This window comes from Ovis aries, chromosome 20 (assembly GCF_016772045.2).
Source record: "Ovis aries strain OAR_USU_Benz2616 breed Rambouillet chromosome 20, ARS-UI_Ramb_v3.0, whole genome shotgun sequence".
Classification (NCBI taxonomy): domain Eukaryota; kingdom Metazoa; phylum Chordata; class Mammalia; order Artiodactyla; family Bovidae; genus Ovis; species Ovis aries.
In genome coordinates, this window is record NC_056073.1 from 30,701,434 (window position 1) to 30,715,921 (window position 14,488).

General features: G+C 42.3%; 1 protein-coding gene across 2 annotated transcripts in view; it reads left to right on the plus strand.

The window, feature by feature from the left end:
• The window catches only part of LOC101108868 (uncharacterized), a 37,216-nt gene that overhangs the window by 12,117 nt on the left and 10,611 nt on the right, over positions 1-14,488 (plus strand). Inside the window, exons 3-5 of one of the 2 annotated variants that reach the window (XM_015102565.4) lie at positions 4,334-4,343; positions 5,819-6,147; positions 11,149-11,530. In XM_015102565.4, the coding sequence (XP_014958051.2) occupies positions 4,334-4,343; positions 5,819-6,147; positions 11,149-11,479 (670 nt within the window). In that variant the 3' untranslated portion in view covers positions 11,480-11,530. Of the gene's footprint in view, positions 1-4,333; positions 4,344-5,818; positions 6,148-11,133; positions 14,041-14,488 lie in introns of those variants that run through there. The other variant, XR_009597630.1, reaches the window with a different exon arrangement.

Below are 14,488 nucleotides of genomic sequence, written 5' to 3' on the forward strand. Positions count from 1 at the left end.
GTCATAGAGTGGGAGATGAGTAGTGGACAGTTACCATTTTAAATAGGGTAAGTGGGGAAGACTTCACAACTGAGATGAGACATGAAAGCCAGTGGCATGAAATCTGGAAGGGAGTGCGATCTTCATACTTCTGTAGAAAGATCATTCCTCACAAAGGAAACAATGACTGCGAAGGTCCCATGTTGGAAGCATTACTTGGAATGAGGGCCACAGGTCCAACTAGATAGGACCAACTTTCTCTTCTTCCGCAAGCTGGAGTTTCTGGATAGCTCATCAGTGAGTTTACACATTTCCCCCCCACCAAAAGTCTTACTCCAATTTCCTGAATACATTCAATTCAGATGTTGTGGAATCTGGAGTCACAAAACACACCTCGGAGGACACTCAAGACATTGGAGTCGAGTTTATTATGCCAGCGGGTCCAAGAGGAATCAGTTCCCAATGAGGACCTTGATGTTTCTGAGAGGTCCAGTTTTATACCCCCTACTATGTGACTGGTTGCATGTTAGCAACCTCTTTGTTGTATATGATTGAGTTTTACAAGTAGGTGCTAGGAAAACAAACAATTAAGGTTAAAGAGGGGGAACAATGATTATACATCAGGGGGCATGTCTGCATGGTTAATCTAACAGGGGCAACCTGACCCCAACTACAATCTCCATTTGTCATCTGTAGGGAGGGAAGTCTCCAGAAGACCTGGCTTTCACTAGCCGTGGCTTCCTCACTCTTGGGCAGGGTTCAGGCCCAGGTCATATCCAGTCTGTAAGACAGATGACAGGCTTCAAGATGGAGTCTCTCCTGCTTGCCTCACACTGGCCCCAACACAGAAAATAAACTGAGGCCAGAGCAGAAATAGATGAGTACTAACCCCAGGGAGATGACTGCCAGTCAGTTCAAGAATACTAGTCATTAGGGAGAGTACTAATTCTGTGACAATTTATTTAAAATGAAAAGTAAGATTTAAAAAGGGTATTTAACCAAATGGATCTTAGTTGCAGCACATGGGTGGTTTTTTTCCTTTCTTTTCTTTTTTTAAGCTTCAGCATGAGAGATTTTTATTATCAGCAGAGGTATCAGCAGAACCTGAGCCCCCTGCATTGGGAGCAAGGAGTCTTAGCCACTAGACCACCAGGGAAGTCCCATAAAGTAAGATATTTTGAGGTTCCAAATAATCACTACCATCATTTTACTTTTCAGAAAAAAGAGAATTCAAATGTAATATTTCTAAAAAGGCTTTATACACTGTAAAAGTATATTTTCTAAGATTATATTGGATAATTACTAATGAGTCTCCAAATATAAATAAAACTGTTCATCTTTTGGCTCATGGCTAATAGAATTCCATACGAAAACCTTCAAAATGGTGGTGATTTGATGGCCAAACCCATGATTTTTTGAAAGAAAACAAAATTAAATTTTATTTATTTATGATAAAAATGATGCATGTTATCAAGTGCTGATCTAAGCTGTAACTGAATCTTGGCATTGAACCAAGATATCATGTATCTTCTGAACCCTTCCTATTGGGAGAGACTGCAGTTCAAATGCAGAGACTTTCATTAGGGTGTATAGGCTGTTAATCACTCTCATTTTTTAGAAGTAGTGTTCAAGAAAGGACAGGAAACTCGTGTTGTTCAGGTTTTGCCAAATAACTATGAAATTGTCTTGGAAGAAAATTTTCTCTGTCCTTTGCCAACTAAAGAATGTTGCTAGCCATCTGGTTTTACAAGGTTTGAGATCCAGCAACAAGTGACTGAACTTCTTTTTAGAAAATAGAGATTATCATGGTGGATGGAGGGTATATTAAGATAAATTTCCAAACTTTGTGGATGAAGAATGTCACTTGCTGTATCAGTAAACGAAGGATCTGGCAGCCATTTAGACTTAAGCCTCTGAAACTGCCACCCCATCCCCACAACTATGTACCCTGAGTGGATTCAGGATGAAGAAAAATAGGATACTGGCCCTAGGTAGTTAAGTTACATATCAAAGGAATGATTTCAATGAGCCCAGACTCTTGGATCTTCTCAGGCATAGAAAAGTATGAAAAATTCACTAGCTTGAAATATCTGTTTTCTTTAACTAACAGTCATATTTTGATGTTTCAAGTACCTGCTTCCCTCTTCCCACCCCCAACTCCTATATATCTTGTTTCTCCCTTACCTCTTCAGAATAGTCCCTTAGAGCTTTCTGAGAGGCTGTCTCATGGGTTTCAGTCCTTGGTATACCTACTGAATAAAACATAATTCTCAACTTTTGGTTTATTTAACTGATAACCTTAATTGCTTATTGCAAGTTTATTCTCTGCTTTTGTGAGATCCAAAAGGGTATTCTAGATTAGCAGGCAACTCTTTCTTCCAAGCAGTGATTCTGGAGCCCATGTGCCTTTTCTTTTTTCCCCTGGCCATGGGAGTTTTAACTTCTAGACCAGGGATAGAACCTGTGCCCCCTGAAGTGGAATCAATGGAGCCTTAACCATTGGCCCACCAAAGATGATGCCCCCACCCCTGTGTCCTTTTATCTTTGTATCTCAATTATCTTAACACATTGGTCTTACATGTTAAAAAAAGAATTCCACGGACTACATGTTAGAAATGTTATTGGTTTTATTCAGTGATTCATGGATCTGGCAACTGCCAATCTAGCAGACAGAAAAGAGCTCTGAGGAGCTATATGAAATGAAAGGTTTTTCTAGGCAGAAAGGAGCAGGAACAGGGAAATTATACTAGGAAGAAAAGTGGGTTGATTATTCCAAGGATGCCATTCTTTAGTGTAGTGGACCCCGACCTCCAGGATCTAATGCCTGATGATCTGAGGTGGAACTAATGTAATAATAATAGAAATAAAGTGCACACTAAATGTAATGTGCTTGAACTGTTTACAATAGCTAGAACATAAAAGCTACCTAGATGTCCATCGGCAGAGGAAGGGATAAGAAAGCTGTGCTACAGATACACAATGGAAACTCAGCCATTAACAAGAATGCATTTGAATTAGTTCTAATGAGGTGGATGAAACTGGAGCCTATTATACAGAGTGAAGCAAGTCAGAAAGAAAAACACCAATACAGTACATTAACGCATATATATGGGATTTAGAAAGATGGTAACGATGACCCGACATGCGAGACAGCAAACAAGACACAAAGACTTTTGGACTCTGTGGGAGAAGGAGAGGGTGGGATGATTTGAGAGAATAGCACTGAAACATGTATATTACCATATATGAAATAGATGGCCAGTCCAGGTTTGATGCATGAGACGGTGCTCAGGGCCGGTGGACTAGGAGAACTCTGAGGGCTGGGATGGGGAGGGAGGTGGGAGTGGGTTTCGGGATGGGGGACACATGTATACCCATGGCTGATTCATGTCAATGTATGGCAAAAACCACTACAATATTGTAATTAGCCTCCAGTTAAAATAATTTTTTAAAAAAGAAAAATAATGAGCAATTAAAAAAAGTTGAGCACACAGCATCTCCTCCCCGCCTCCAAAAAAAAAAAAAAAAAAAAGCAATGGGCTTGAATTATCCCCAAACCATTCCCCCACCCAGTATGGGGAAACATTGTCTTTCATGAAATCGATACCTGGCGCCAAAAAAGGTGGAGACTGCTGCTTTAGGGGATGAAACGGGTTTGTTAGTCTGATTATCTAACTGGTGACGAGCCAATTTCTGGTTGAACAGTAAAGATTCTATCTCTAGAGAAGCCAAAGTTGTACTTAAGTCTTGGTCTGGTAACACTGGGGTTAGCATTAGTTTGGCCCTGTTCAGTTTCTAAAACACCTTTACCCTGGGAAGAGAAAGTGTGTAAAGTCTTTCTGGGAGGCTATCATCATGCCCCAGACCCACAAATGTAAGTTTACTTTTGTCCCATTGTTAGGACTTCAACCAGAGGCCACATCTAACTACAAGGGAAACAGGCAAATAAAACTGCTAATTGCTCAGGGCAAAGAGGTTAGTAGCTGTTGTGCCTCAGTCTCCGGAGGTTTATAGTTTATACTAGTTAGAAATGGTCTGCCTTTCTGTATTGAAATAGCCCATTTCTTTTAAGCTGATCAAGTTACCTAGTTATGAGAACTACTAAAAAGGGAAATTTTCTGAGAAATTAAAATCATAAATTCGTTAACATAGCCAACTTTTAAGTTCAGCATTACTTTTCTCCTAGAGATGAAAATATCCAGTATTAGAGCCCTTTGGGAAAATGTGAGTGGCTCTGAAAAGAGCCTTTGGGTTTGACAGCTCCTGGAAACATTTACTTAGAGCTGGTGTATTTGGTGACAGCCTTGGTGCCCTCGGACACGGCGTGCTTGGCCAGCTCCCCAGGCAACAGAAGGCGTACGGCGGTCTGGATCTCCCTGGATGTGATGGTTGAGCGCTTGTTATAATGCGCCAAACGCGATGCCTCGCCTGCGATGCGTTCAAATATATCGTTCACGAAGGAATTCATGATGCCCATCGCCTTGGAGGAGATTCCAGTGTCCGGGTGGACCTGCTTCAGCACTTTGTACACGTACACGGAGTAGCTCTCCTTGCGGCTGCGCTTGCGCTTCTTGCCGTCTTTTTTCTGCGCCTTGGTTACCGCCTTCTTGGAGCCCTTCTTGGGAGCAGGAGCAGATTTAGCCGGTTCAGGCATGACGGAAGAAGGTCAGACAGAATAAACTGACCAAGAAAACTGAAAGAATACTGTTTATCGTGCCGGCCTATTTTTGTAGGGCTTCTATGCAAATAGATGTTTAATCTATCGAAATCGCTGATTGGATCAATTCAGCCAGTAGAAACGTTGTATGCAAATAAGGCGATTTAGATTCTATTTCTTGATTGGCTGTTGAACTGGAAAGAACCCTGGATATCCCCAGCCACCAGATAAGAAAAAAAAAGTTTCCGTTTCAAAACAGCGCAAAGGATTAAGGTTTTGTACATAAATATCTACTTGTGAGCCTTGTTTCTTCCTCGATATGGACCTAAAGAGACAAAAGCCCAATATAAATTTATGATTCTAGTTTTCGGCCAAAATTAAGTTACCGAGTTAGTAATTGTAGGAAAAAGAACATAAAATTTTGCTAAATACTGAAATGTTTTAAAAATTAAGCCATTGGCATTTACAGTTTGGCTTGACCAAACATTTAAGATTTACCAAGATTCAGCATCGTCGGAGAAGGCAATGGTAACCCACTCCAGTGTTCTTGCTTGGAGAATCCCAGGGACGGGGAAGCCTGGTGGGCAGCCGTCAATGGGGTCGCAGTCAGACACGACTGAAGCGACTTAGCAGCAGCAGCAGCAGCAGCAGCAGCATCGTCACATTTCAACAGCGGTAGTATTTTCATGTTTCTTAGGAACAGAGTGTCTGGAAGTGATGGCAATGTTTGTTGAAGAGCTGGAAATTCTGTAATACGATACTTGCATTGCAAAAATAAAACATTTATTCAAAATTATAACCTCTGATAAATGACGAAGCTGGACTCGATCAATAACATTCAGAAACGGAGTTTTTGAAAGGGCTCGGATCTGTGGAACTTTCTTTTTTGTCTGTTCCCAACCTTAATCTCCAACAAAGGGATTAACACTAATTAAGGTAAATATAAAGTGTGCTTACACCCTGTATTTGGTGAATAGATGGACAATTTACAGAGAAAATACAAGACATCAAAAGATAAAGGTTTTCGAAAGTGAGAACTGGTAGCCAATCACAAGGCGTATCCAGTTTCTGCTTTCACCGCGCGAAATTTGAAGATTCGGACCAATCAGGATGACTTCGCCTTTATAAATAAGAGCAAGAAGAGCCGGGCTTGAGTTGCAACAGTTTATCCAATCCATCGAGATGGCTCGTACTAAGCAGACTGCCCGCAAGTCCACCGGCGGTAAGGCGCCGCGCAAGCAGCTCGCCACCAAAGCTGCTCGTAAGAGCGCGCCTGCCACCGGCGGCGTGAAGAAGCCGCACCGCTACCGGCCCGGCACGGTAGCTCTGCGCGAGATCCGCCGCTACCAGAAGTCCACGGAGCTGCTGATCCGCAAGCTGCCGTTCCAGCGGCTGGTGCGCGAGATCGCGCAGGACTTCAAGACCGACCTGCGCTTCCAGAGCTCGGCGGTGATGGCGCTGCAGGAGGCGTGCGAGGCCTACCTGGTGGGGCTCTTCGAGGACACCAACCTGTGCGCCATCCACGCCAAGCGCGTCACCATCATGCCCAAGGACATCCAGCTCGCCCGCCGCATCCGCGGGGAGAGGGCATAAATTGTCGACACCAAGGGCTATTACCAAACCCAAAGGCTCTTTTCAGAGCCACCTACAACTTCATTTGGAAGAACTGTATCACAAAGGAGTCGATCATCTCCGGAAAAACCAAGTGGGAGCAGGGCATAGTTCTATGTGTTCCATGTACCAATCCTACGAAAAGACAGTTTCCTGCAACCTCTTTTCCGTGTGAAAACCAGGACATTGACACCTGAAGCTTCCATTGCAATCCGTAAAGATAAACATCAAGAAACGTATGCGATCCTCTTAAACCGTAAAAATAGTGATAGTGGTCTTCTTCCTCTATAAGCAGCAGCAGTGTGAAGCTATTCTTACACCAGTATAATAGGATGCATTATGAGAAGTAAATGCTAAGAAAGTTACATAAGCAAATAATTTTGATACTTCAAGTACAAATCATATATGTATATACAACCTGCTTTGGTTACCTCTTGGGTCTTATTTCTAAGTGACTTACCTGTGTAAATTACCCCCACCCCCACCCCCTTATCTGTCATCTTAGTTTAATTGTATTTTTCAGTCCCTGTCATGTTCGACTCTGCAGTCCCATCAAGTGCAGCACTCCAGGCTTCCCTATCCTTCACTATCTCCCAGAGTTTGCTGAAACTCATGTCCATTGAGTTAGTGATGCCATCCGACCATATCATCCTCTGTTGTCCTGTCCTCAGTCTCCCGCATCAGGGCCTTTTCCAGTGAGTCAGTTCTTCACATCAGATGGCCAAAAGTATTGGAGCTTCAGCTTCAGTGACAGTCCTTCCAATGAATTTTCAGGACTGATTTCCTTTAGGATTGACTGGTTTAATCTTGCTGCTGAAGGAACTCTTGAGTCTTCTCCAGCACCTCAGTGCAAAAGCATTGACTCTTAGGTATTCAGCCTTCTTTATTGTCCAGTTCTTACATCTGTATGTGACTGCTGGAAAAACCATAACTTTGACTATACGGACCTTTGTTGGCAAAGTTGTGTCTCTGCTTCTGAATAAGTTGTCTAGGTTTGTCATAGTTTTTCTTCCAAGGAGTAAGCATCTTATAATTTCATGGCTGCAATCAGTGTTGGCAGTGATTTTCCAGCCCAAGAAAATGAAGTCTGTCATTGTTTCCATTGTTTCCCCATCTATTTCCCTTGAAGTGCTCGGACTGGATGCCATGATCTTAGCTTTTTGAATGTTGAGTTTTAAATCTACTTCTTCACTTTCCTCTTTCACCCTCATCAAGAGGCTTTTTAGTTCCTCTTCGCTTTCTGCCATTACAGTGGTATCATCTGCATATCTGAGGTTGATTTTTCTCCCAGCAATCCTGATTCCAGCTTGTGTTTCATTCAGCCTGGCATTTCACATGATATACTCTGCACAGAAGTTAGATAAGCAGGGTGACAATATACAGCCTTGATATACTCCTTTCCCAGTTTTGAACCAGTCTGTTGGTCAGATCCGGTTCTAACTGTTGCTTCTTGTCCTGCATACAGGTTTCTCAGGAGACAGGTAAGGTGGTCTGGTATTTCCATCTCTTTAAGACTTTTCCACAGTTTGTTGTAATCGACAAAAAGGGTTTACCGAAGTCAATGAAGCAGAAGTAGGCATTTTCTTTGGGATTTTTCTTCTTTTTCTGTGATCCAGTGGATGTTGGCAATTTGATCTCTGTTTCCTCTGCCTTTTCTAAATACAACTTGTACATCTGGATGTTCTTAGTTCCCGTATTTTTGAAGCCTAGCTTGAATGATTTTTAGCGTTAACTTGCTAGCTTGCCAATGAGTGAAATTGCGTGGTAGTTTGAATGTTCTTTGGCATTGCCTTTCTTTGGTATTGGAATAAAAACTGACTTTTTCCAGTCCTGTGACCACTGCTGAATTTTCCAAATTTGCTGGCATATTGAGTGCAGCACTTTAACAGCACCATCTTTTAGAATTTTAAATGGCTCAGCTGGAAATCCACCACCTTCACTAGCTTTGTTTGTAGTAATTTAATTACTAGATCAGGCAAAATAATTGACATTTTCCTGTCCCTGAGACAGAAAGTCCAGGGATGATGTAGTATATGATAAAAAGCACTGGTCCTTGAGCAGCCGCAAAGTGGCATGCACACACAGGGATATTCAAGGACCCATGCTGAGTACTACTGGAGACCAGTTTGCTGCTAATCCATTTGTTTTTGTGCTGAACAGTACATCATTTGGTAAATGTAATCATCTTTTCTGTACTAAAAATAGAGATCTGGTATCCAAAACATTGGTTCCGTGGGATTTCCAGAAATCAGTTTCCAGCAGCACCACCAGCAGTTAATGATGCAGATGGGGAGAGCATAAATTCACCAAATCTGGGGCCCAGACTAGTAAGTATGTTCAACACTCCAGGAATTTAGAGCTTGTTCCAGCAAGTTACTGAAAACTCAGATTGTGGAGAATGTGTCTGCATTCTACAAGAAAACCATGATGTAGTCACTAAGGCAGAGTTTGCAGTCATCATTTATTATTAATCCTCAGTAAAAGAGCCGATGAGACAACAGCTCCCAACTTTCTTCCAACAAAGGCGGAATCCTAGGATAAACCATGGAGCAATGCAAGATTTCTGGATTCTGTCAGGTTTTATAGACATTAGCAATGGGAACTCTCAGCCTTATTGCTGGGTTTACTCCTAGCCTGGGGAGATTAAGCAACACGAGGCTCTCGAGGCCCTAACTGAATAGTTCTGCATAGAAGTGAAAACATTGTTCCCCTGGAAGGAACCAAAGGATCTGGACACCAACCGTTTAATTAATAAACATTACAGACTGTTGTGGAGCAGATCCTCAGCTACAGAAACCAGAAGTCAGATTTCAGAAATAGTTGGAATAGCTCAGTGCAATGTTTTTGAATCTTGAAACAAACTTTCAAGAGATAATGACAATGCTGTGTGATTTCTATGTGATGACTGAAAGTCCTGTTAGCCTCCCAGTCATCATAGCAGCATTTCTGCCATTTAGGAAATATGTAATTTTCAGGGGGCATACAGGAGAGACTAAAAGCAAACCAAATGGTGTGGGCGTGGCTGGGGAGAAAGAAAACTGTTAATAACAGCTGCATTTACAAATTAGAAGCAAGTTCGTATCTTTCAACTGGTCAACGGTTATATTAATTCTCAGACACCCATACAATGGCATCCTACTCAGCAATAAAATGAAAAGCTATTGATATTAATACATATAACTGTCTACATGGGTAATGTTTAGTAAAAAAGCCAGTCTTAAAAAGTTATATATTGTATTATTCCATTTATATAACATTCTCAAAGTGATGATACTGAGATGAATAACAGATTGGTGATTGCCCCAAGACAGGAAAGATGTGGGTGGTTGTAACTATGAAACAGTAACATTGAAGGGTTCCTTGGTAATAATAGAATAGTTTTGTGTCCATGTTGAGGTGATAGTTACATGAACTGATGCATCTTTTAAAATGGCATAAGACTACACATACACACACACACACACACACACACACACACACACACGGGGGCAATATGAAAATCTGTGAGAGCTGAATAAGGCTTGTATGCTAGTTAACAGTACTTTGTCAGTGTCAATTACAGCCTTTGATATTATGATATAGCTATATAAGATGTCACCATTAGGGGAAAATTGGCTAGAGGAACTCTAGATACTACTGTAGCAACTTTTTGTGAATTTTGTTATTTCAATGTGTATATTTTATTTGACAATGTAAAAAAAAGATGTGATAATTCTTTAGGAGTTGCTATTGTGTAGTCCTGTGGATTTCAAGGCTTGTTTAACAAATTAATGTTCTTTTTTGGAAGTGTTTGTTTTGTTTTTCTTAAACAGCAATGTTTTCCTGTCTTCTGCCTGTTTTAGTGATGACATACCCACTGAATTTAAATTTGGTTCATTTATGCTGGTGTGTGATTTTTTTAGCTGTTGGTGCTGCTACCTCAAAATAAATTGTTTTGAAATTTGACATTCATAATCTCTAATTTTCTGATGGAGCACTTGGCTGAGCTAATCTATACTCTTTAGGACAGTGTGCTTGGTGTATCATAAGTGTGAATTTTAAAAAAGCTAGTTTGAACATTCTATTTCTTTTAAGGGCATCATTTAAATCTTAGCTCTCCCATGTGCTCAGCAAAAAAAAGAAAATTTTTTTTAAAATAATATAAAAATCTAAGGAAGATCACATTTTTATTTCTGGCACTTGTGTAAATTTCTTTGCCCACCACTGGAGTTTATGATATCTTTGCTTGAATTCCATGCACCAACTACCTGTATACAAGAACAGGTTATTAGCCCCTGACAATTTATATTCTTTTCCTTTGCAATCCTTCACTGATGAAATGTATATGCTCAATTTGTATAAATTAAAGCACACTGTACAAACCAGTATATTAGAAAGTTTTGAAATCTCTCAATGTGTGTTAGCTATTATACTTTGCTTTCAGTAACAGATTGCAGGAATTTATTGTTCAAGAACTAGATGCTATTTTGTTTACAACAACTCAGTTATTAATAGCATATATCCTATTTTACGAAGAAAGCTACTAAGATTCAGATAGATTAATGGAGTGTGTGCGTGGTCAGTCTTGTCGAACTGTTTGCCCCTTTATAGACTGTAGCTCGCCAGGCTCCTCTTTCTATGGGATTTCCCAGGCAAGAATACTGGAATGGGTTGTCATTTTCTTCTCCAGGGGATCTTTCCGACCGACCCAACCCTCCTCTCCCGCATTGCAGACGGATTCTTTACCTCTGAGCCATTTTCTAAATACGAGTAAATCTCGCTAGCCTGTTTCACTTTAGATTTTAGAAGGGGCGGGGACTCAGTGCAGTTTCCCGCCTTTCTGTTCTTCCAGTTTTCACAAAGGTCCGCACTATCGCTACATAATAGGCGGCGGGCTTTGCATTAGGCACACTCGGCATTAGTGCTCAGCATTTAGGTAACATGTCTGGACGCGGCAAGGGTGGAAAGGGCCTTGGAAAGGGGGGCGCTAAGCGTCACCGCAAAGTTTTGCGCGACAACATTCAGGGCATCACAAAGCCGGCCATTCGCCGTCTGGCCCGGCGTGGAGGAGTTAAGCGTATCTCCGGCCTCATCTACGAGGAGACCCGTGGAGTGCTGAAGGTGTTTCTGGAGAATGTGATCCGGGACGCTGTCACCTACACCGAGCACGCCAAGCGCAAGACTGTCACCGCCATGGACGTGGTCTACGCTCTCAAGCGTCAGGGCCGCACTCTCTATGGATTTGGTGGTTAAGTTTAAGCTTTGCAAGGCTCTTGTTGCAAAGGCCCTTTTCAGGGCCACCTACTTTTTCTATGAAAGAGCTTGCACTTGGGTGCTCTGTGGGTTAGCCTGATGCAATACAGGTGGCAATGAAGGTGACAGTCAAAGAGCTTTTATGGTGCTCAATGGTAGAAAAAGGAGGGTTAATTTACCAATGCAGATGCTTAAGAGTATATCTCTGGTCGTAAGAATGCTATTTTTCCTCTGGTACATTGCAGTAGGACAAAAATATAAGAGGTAGGAGTGCCCTTTTCCACCTGTTTTTCAAGTGTTTTTATCTCAAATAAGTCATGCCGAAATGGCAATTTTATGGTGGCAGTTTAACCTTCAAGTGCACCACACAACTCTCCCAGAGGTCATTAAAATGTTTTAGGAATTTGAATCAATCTTGCAAAAAGTACAGGGAAAGAGATGGGGTTGCACAACCATCCTCAGGATAAGACCAACAGGTGGGAGGTCCTACTAGATGAATTTTGTTCTAGCACAGTGTTCATACATCTTTTGTTCTGCCTCATTAGCCTTCCTGTGTGATGATGGGCTTCTGAGGATCAGAGTTAAGTTGAACAAGAGGACTGAGCAGGTCCAAGGTAGCTGGGTCTGATCACGTGGGTAGTTTTGCTTGGTCTATAGTTGTCACTCACCAATGGGTTTTTATCAGCATGTCATGGGTAAGGGGTAAGAGGTTGGCCAATTTATCAGTTCAGTTCAGTTCAGTCGCTCAGTCATGTCCGACTCTTTGCGACCCCATGAATCGCAGCACACCAGGCCTCCCTGTCCATCACCAACTCCCGGAGTTCACTCAGACTCGCGTTCATCGAGTCAGTGATGCCATCCAGCCATCCCATCCTCGGTCGTCCCCTTCTTCTCCTGCCTCCAATCCCTCCCAGCAGCAAAGTCTTCTCCAATGAGTCAACTCTTCGCATGGGGTGGCCAAAGTACTGAAGTTTCAGCTTTAGCATCATTCCTTCCAAAGAACACCCAGGACTGATCTCCTTTAGAATGGACTGGTTGGATCTCCTTGCAGTCCAAGGGACTCTGAAGGTTTCTTAAATATGAGATGCCTCATAGATGCTGGGTTCTTTATGTGCCTCGTGAGTGTGCGGTGCCTGTTTTGTCCTTCAATCCCATCCTCTGTGTTTAGAACACGTTTGTCTCTAGTCTCTGAGTCCAACATATACTTAGTATCTGTTGCAGAACTGGATACTCTTCAATAACATAGTGAATCCCCTGCCTCCTCTCCATTCTCTGCTCTTTCCTCAGCCTAACACTTGCTACTCCTTCTGGGCCCATCTCCCAAATGACCTTCTTCCTCATACCCTCATAGCTACTTTGCCTGCAAATGGCTCTAACAATAAAAATTTTCATCATCAGTGTCCCTGCTTGAATATATTCAGTGTTAGTTTTTTGAACACAGTGCTGTAAGAGGCAATCTGCCCTGAGAGTTCTTACCTGTTCTTACAGGCTGTGTCAAGAATGCTACTCATCAGGGTTGAGGGACCTTAAAGAATAGGGTGGTGGTTGCTCCCAGACAAACAGCAGGTTTACTTGCCACACTCACTTTAAGCCACCAGTCCCCCAAGCTGTCCCGTGGCTGTGATGCAAACCCACTGTGCATGCAACATCCACCTAGGCCCGTCCAGTTCGCCCCTATGGGACTCGGTGGGCATGGTGAACCAATGCAACCTTCTTGCTGCTGGGCTGTGAATAATAAAGCCTCTTGCTCTCTGATCTAGGTGTTGTATCTACTATTAGCAGTCGTGAAAAAGTTACAGGTTATTTTATTATCTTCTAAGTAGGGTAAGATCTCAGACTCTTTACAGTTTCTGACAAAAAGAGAAGAATGGGAAGGAGAAGAAGAGGAAGAAGGAGAGCAGGTGGAGGAGGTGGAGCAGGAAGGGAGCTGGGGGAAGGAGTGGGTGGCAGTGGGGAGAGAGAGATAGGCTAGCTCTCTGCTCATCTTGGTGGCACGGTCAGGCCTGGAATAAAAGTTAGTCTCTCCAGACTCGGAATCTCTCTTCCTATAGGGGATAATGAAATCAGCTGTGGGAGGTAGTGATCATAGATTGGGAATAATGCAGGTAGAGAGACCTCTCAGGCCACTATAGGGATTGGAAAACTTTGTAGGAGGAGCGAAACTTTCCGCTACCTTTTTAGGATTTCTAGCCAGGCTTGAAAATTTAGTTGACATAAGACAGATTAATAGCAGAAAAGAATGCGAGTTTTATTTAATCTTTTTATATGTATATGGGAGTCTTAGATATTAAGAAGAGGTGGCAAGAATACACGGAAGAACTGTACACAAAAGATCTTCACGACCCAGATAATCATGATGATGTCATCACTCATCTAGAGCCAGACATCTTGGAATGTGAAGTCAAGTGGGCCTTAGAAAGCATCACTACGAACAAAGCTGGTGGAGGTGATGGAATTCCATTTGAGCTGTTTCAAATCCTGAAAGATGATGCTGTGAAAGTGCTGCACTCAATAAGCCAGCAAGTTTGGAAAACTCAGCAGTGGCCACAGGACTAGAAAAGGTCAGTTTTCATTCCGATTCCAAAGAAAGGCAATGACAAAGAATGCTCAAACTACCGCACAATTGCACTCTTTGCACACACTAGTAAAGTAATGCTCATTGACTCATTGGAAAAGACTCTGATGCTGGGAGGGATTGAGGGCAGGAGGAGAAGGGGACAGCCGAGGATGAGATGGCTGGATGGCATCACCGACTCAATGCACATGGGTTTCAGTGGACTCTGGGAGTTGGTGATGGACAGGGAGGCCTGGCGTGCTGCGATTCATGGGGTCGCAAAGAGTCGGACACGACTGAGCGACTGAACTGAACTGAACTCACAGGAAAATGATGATCTAAAAGGCAGTTAGGCCTAAATGTTTAGTTCGAACAAAGAGTAGTAATTGTGAAATAGAAGCTAACATACATGAGGAGACTAAAGGAAAATAAGGATTATTTTAACAAGGTCTGTT